The sequence below is a fragment of the Vulpes vulpes genome, chromosome 10 (assembly GCF_048418805.1).
Source record: "Vulpes vulpes isolate BD-2025 chromosome 10, VulVul3, whole genome shotgun sequence".
NCBI lineage: Eukaryota > Metazoa > Chordata > Mammalia > Carnivora > Canidae > Vulpes > Vulpes vulpes.
Genome location: NC_132789.1, coordinates 88,288,038 through 88,294,037, shown reverse-complemented (window position 1 = coordinate 88,294,037; position 6,000 = coordinate 88,288,038). Strand labels below are relative to the sequence as shown.

General features: G+C 36.1%; 1 protein-coding gene across 20 annotated transcripts in view; it reads right to left on the bottom strand.

Annotated features, from left to right (window-relative positions):
- Positions 1-1,147: 1,147 nt before the first annotated feature.
- Positions 1,148-6,000, bottom strand: part of ARFIP1 (ARF interacting protein 1) — a 133,211-nt gene continuing 128,358 nt past the window's right edge. For 18 of the 20 annotated variants that reach the window (XR_011994982.1, XM_072724830.1, XM_072724832.1 and 15 more), the window contains one exon: positions 1,148-3,013. Coding sequence is in view for 17 of the 20 variants with exons in the window: in XM_072724830.1 (XP_072580931.1) it covers positions 2,858-3,013 (156 nt within the window). In the remaining 3 variants the exon portion in view is untranslated. The remainder of the gene's footprint in view (positions 3,014-6,000) is intronic. The other 2 variants (XR_011994981.1, XR_011994980.1) reach the window with 1 other exon arrangement.

The following is a 6,000-nucleotide window of genomic DNA, read 5'->3' as shown; positions in this document are numbered from 1 at the left end:
ATAAACTCTTGTTTTTCTTTTTAGCAGGCCCAATGTGGGGCTTGAACTCACAACCCTGAGATCATGAGTCACCTGTACTACCAATTGAGCCAGTCAGGCAGGCTGATTTTCGAGATTTTCGAGAAAATCTTTCTCGAAAGCCACCAGCCCTACCAGCCTAACAAAGTCTTGAAAGTGTATATATACTTTGAGGGCTCATTTTCATTTCTAAGAATCTAACCTAAGGAAATGACTAGGTAAGAATATAAAGTTGAATGGGTGCATGTTAAAGGATATTCAAACTAGATCTTGTAATATAAATATTATCGGTATCCAGAAGATCTAACTTCAGGGGAGTTAGGTGGTTCCATGTAGTACTTAGTGACATGGGAAGTTATTTTATCTTCAATTTTTTGACATTATCTTCTGATTTTTTTCTATGATGAATATAAATTACTTTCCTAACAAAGTAAATATACCACTGGCTAATATGTTAATTATTTCTTTTGTACATGTACCCACTACTCAGAATCACTGATATTTTTAGTTTATTCTAAAAAAAATCATCAGTCCCAGCACCTGGTGGCTGCCTTTGGCTCAGTTTGTGGTCCCGGGATCCGGGATTGAGTCCTGAATCGGGCTCCTGTGAAGAGCTGCTTCTCTCTCTGCCTATGTCTCTGCCTCTCTCTCTGAGTCTGTGTCTCTCATGAATAAATAAATAAATCTTGGGATCCCTGGGTGGCTCAGCGGTTTGGTGTCTGCCTTTGGCCCAGGGTATGATCCTGGATACCTGGGATTGAGTCCCGCGTCGGGCTCCCTGCATGGAGCCTGCTTCTTCTCCTGCCTGTGTCTCTGCCTCTCTCTCTATCATGAATGAGTAAATTTAAAAAAAAAAAAAAAAAAATCTTAAAAAAAAAATCATTAGTCTTTAAAACTGTTTAATTCCTTACCTACTGAAGTTGTTACCAAAATGTGTAAGAGTGGACATGTTCTGCTTCCAAAAGAGACTCCAACTGAGAAAAAGAATTAAGTTATTGAGAAAAAGCAATTATAAATGACAGAAGCACCATTTTTTTGGTTATTGTTCTTAAAGTCAGAAAAAGACAAATTTGTCCTCAGAATGTCCAAACAGTTGCTTCTTAAAGTATGAAGACCCAGAGAAAGAAGATAGTGCAGCAAACACTTTTAATAAGAATACAAAATTCACACCAGAGGCACATTCTGGGGAATGTAAAGGAACTATCACAAGTAGTAATTCTGCTGAAGAATAAAATAAGGCTCTGTCAGAGTACAAATATACAGGAAGGAATGATTTAAAATAGGTTTATGATTTACAGTCACATTACATTGTACATATTAAGCACTGAAAACAGGCATATTAATTAAAAAGCCAGCTAAAAGGCATCTGAACATATATAACAAATCTTACAGTCCACAAAGTTCATGTATAACAGTAATTTTTTAAGTACTTCATTTCAACACAAAAGAAATGAAGACATATTAATTTATGTCTACAACAAAAATCAAGAGAACTTATATTTCAAAGGCTTACATGACTGATAGAACCACACAGCGGACAGGTCAACCACATAACACGAAACCAACAGTGCTGAACAACTAAAACAGTACTGGCCTTTCCAATCCCCTTTCTTCTTGTTACCACCACACTGTCCCATACTACCTTTCCATTACTCAAATGAAAAAAAATTCCTCTGTCTTCTCATTCCATGAAAGGAATGAAGAAAAACCAAACAGCAAATTCAAAAGTTGATTTTACTATAAACCTTAAATGCGGTTTAACGAATACAAAGAAACCCAACACTGATACACAGTGTTCCTTTCTAAGGAAGGAACAGATACGTCAAACATTATCTGAAAGGGGTTTCTTTATGGATTATGTACATTGGTTGAATAAGAATTACTGTATCTGAGAAGGCACATATCTGTGATTTAAGGCTTAACCGGTATTGTTACACATGGAAGTCAATGAAAGCTGTCTAGGAATTCACTTCTGTCAAAATGGAATTTACCCCAAAACTTGCTAAGTACATAGAAACCATCAAGAATTTCAACTCCCAAGTCCACCTGCAAAAAAAATTCTTAAGCAGGTTTCATTATGAATCAAAAAAAAATTGCTAACCTAAATGCCCAGTGACTTTGGGGGATGCAAACTCTTAAGCTCAAAAGCCTCACAGAAATGACAGTGTGATTTCCTGCGTCTTAAAAAAAAAAAAAAAAAAAAAGTCTAAACAAAATTACAATAGTACAGAATCATTTTTAAAAAGGTGTTTGCCACAACTCCACAAGCCAATCAGTCATTCGTTAGAGCTGCCGCCTCTGCATGGATGCTGCAGGAACACCATATAATTTTACTCTGCAAAATAGTTTTTTTCTTTAAGACAATACATGAAAATGAATCTCTTAAAGATGTTTAATATATTCATATATAAAATATCTGATGTTGATACAAATTATGTAAACCTCCCTTTGGAAAAGTTACAACTGGCCCTCATTTCCAGGACCAAAAATCTTGAATTTCTATCTGGTCAGTGCAAATCTATATTAGATGTTTTCAAACTACAGAAATAGCCATCAACCCTCACAATACAAAAGGATTTCTCAAAAAGGAAAATTATTGTGTTCAGATTATAGAAATTATGTTTACATTAAAATCACCCACCTTCCCATCAAATTTAACAGTTCAGTTGTTAAAGTATGAAAAAGGGAGAAATTAAAGCTATTTGTGCAAGAATCACTACAATGGTTGTGGTCACCGCTTCCCTAATCTTAACCCAACTCTGCTTAATTCTTATTAGGTTTGTTTAGAAATATAACAACGTGACTTTTTACCCCCCCCCCCCTCCCCCCCGGTGTGATTTTACTGTTCTTCAAGCCAAGATGGGGCATCCACTCCAGGGGTTTTCAACTTGATATGGAACTGCTTAAGTGTCTGTTCAAGCTGCTTCTGATTCCCGGCAAAGTAAGCAGCAATGGCGTTGTGGAAAAGGACCAGCTGATTGTGCAGCACTTTTACCTGTGGACCGGGCAGAGCCATAAGAGAAAGCGTTAACACCAGTGGCAGCGAAATGCAAAGTGACTTATCACAGTCCTCATTAAATAGTGTATCTCTCATCGGGAAAAGCAGTTTTAATAACAACCAAGTATTTCACACACTCACAGACTGCACATTACTTTGTAAGGGTCACTGGGCCTTTGATGACTTTTAAATTTTCCTAAGGGCAATAGGTCAGCTTACAAAGCTGGATATTCTGTTAACCATATTCAAACACTTGTGGCTTTCATTAAAAATATCACTAAATTCCCCTTCAAACTGAGTATATTCAAAATCAAATATTAAAGAGGGAAAATTATATACAAATAATTATTATACAGTATATGCTATATACCAAAAATGGACATCATTAAGGCTAAACTTTGTGTGAAACAGAGTGGGCCAGATACTGTGAAAAAGCAGCAGTTCTCTGCAAAGAATCAAGCCAAGTGGCAGGAAGTGTTGCCCAGGAAGCAATTTACTTAAAGTTCATACGACTCTGTTTTAAATACTTAGCACTTCTAGTGATAACAAGGTATGTTTTAACCAAGTAACGCTACTTCTGTAAATCTTTATTAAAGTCAGCAAAGCACTGCAAAGATTTATGAATAAAGTTATTTCCTGAGCTCTCATTTATAACTGCAAGAGTTCAATATGATACAGTATAAAATATACTGACTTATCCATCTACTGCAATATTTATTAAAATTGAGCTTTAAGAGTTTTTAGTGATGTAAAAATATCTGACATATTATGCTAAGGGAAAAACAGGACATGGTATTTTATATATGGTATGACATTTCCATTCATTTTATTATATACACGTGAACACACAGTCTCTCTAGCCTTTTCTCCATTCATCCACCTCTAAAGGAAACAACACAAACATTTATACTGGATATTTTTTATTTGTAAAGTCTTTATTTTAAAATTTAATAAAATATAATAAAAATAACACACACTCCAGGATTACAAAGTAAAACCTCCTGATCCATACTTTTTGCACTTAATCCCCTCCCTGGCCACCGAAAATCACTACTAACATTTTATTGTGTTTCCTTTGAGAATTTTTCTGGGCATATATATAATATTTAAAAACACAAAGGGACTACACTAAGCATACTTCCAGTAATGCTGTTTTCTCAAAATATCTTAGATATTTTTTATTCCATTCATTTATTCATTCAACTAGTATTAAGTACCTTCTATGTGCCACACACTGTTCTAGGTTTTAGGAAAATAGGAACAAATCCCTTCCCTCATGAGCTTCTATCCTTAGGGGGTGGGGAAAGAGAGAAGGGAGGCCAGAAATAAAAATAATATTGACATCGCAGGAAATTAGTATCCTAAGCCTTGAGAAGAGGTTGGGCTAATTCACAGACCTTTAGGGCATCTGACATTGCTGATTTACCTAAAAGTTGTTTAAAACAAAAGAAACTTTTTCTCGTCTTCAAATAAAGATAAAAAAAACAAAAATTCTAGCAGGGATACAGTTTAAGAGGACCACATAGCATGAAAACTAAAAAAATATCTGTATAAACCAAAAGAGGTATATCTTGAATTTACCTGGCCATTTAAGGCCCGCAACCTTTCTAAATGAAAATCTTTGGTACCAGGTGCAATAAGGACAACCATGAAACATTAAACACCATGTGTTAGGCACTATAACTAGGGATATAAGAATACAAACCACAGGGCAGCAGAAAATGACAGTATAAATGAGCAGCCAAAGTTTACTAGAAATGAGTAACGGTTTTAGAAAGTAAAAAGGAGGAAAATCAAAAGGGGGAGGACAGGCTTATTAGAAAGAGGTAGGCTAAGCTGGGTGATAAAGAAAATGAAGAAAGTACTCGGGGAGGTTGGGAGTTAGGGGTGGTTGCGAGATGAAAGAAATGGAGAAGAAAAGCAGTTAGGGAACAGAGATTCAAACACGAGAGGCAAATGCTACTAATTAGGCCCAAGATCTAACTGCATTTTTGGAGTAAATATAATACAGTATCTCTCCAGACTTTTACTTCCAATGTTCTAGGAAGACCTAACAATTGCATTAGGCATAGTTTGATACTGGTCACAGCCTCTCTAAATTTGTTTTTGTTATTCACTTAGGTCATCAGTAAAATATCCCCATTATTAGTATTGCTCCTTTACAGCAATTGCCAGAAAGAGCTTTGGAATCAGGAGGCATGCATGCCAATCTTAGTTGTACCACTTCCCAGTTTTCTTTGTGATATCAGGTACAGGTTACTTCTAACTTCACGGGCCAAGGTCTTTATCTGTTTATCAGGGATGCCATTACCAAACTGAATACGTAGTATCATTGTAAGGGTTAAGTGAAATGAGATACTACCTTGCACACTGTCTGACACAAAGTAAGTACTCAGTCAATTTCAGTGGAATCTAAGTTTACCTGTTGGACAGTCAAACCACACTGACTTTTCTTGGTAAAATAAAATTTCATTTATTTAGAAAATGATTTGGAACTTGTAAGAAGACTGTGATAATGTGATTTATAATAACAAATACATGCTTGGTCTTTGTCTTCATTTCTGGCACAAAGCACCTAAAACCCTTGCAATTTCCTAAGTGACCAATGAAGGGAGTACCTTTTGTTATCATATTTAGCGTCTTGTCCTGTTCTTGAAATAGCCCTAGCCCTATACAAGTGAAATGACTTCTGTTCATAAAAAGCTCTTTTCAACCACTCCTGACTTTATGTTAATGAGATTTCTGGAAAGTTCCTAGAAAACCAGGAGTAAGAGCTAGTCAGGGGAACAAAATTGTGATTACAGGGTGGGAATTTCAAGCTCCACCTGTCAACCTCTGGGGAGGAAATAGTGGCTGCAGGTTGAATAATTCACCATGGGCCAATGATTTCATCAATGATGCCTATGTAATGAAGCCTCCTAAAAACCTGTGAAGTGCAAGATTTGGAGAGCTTCTGGGTTGGTGAACGCATCCACACGCTAGCA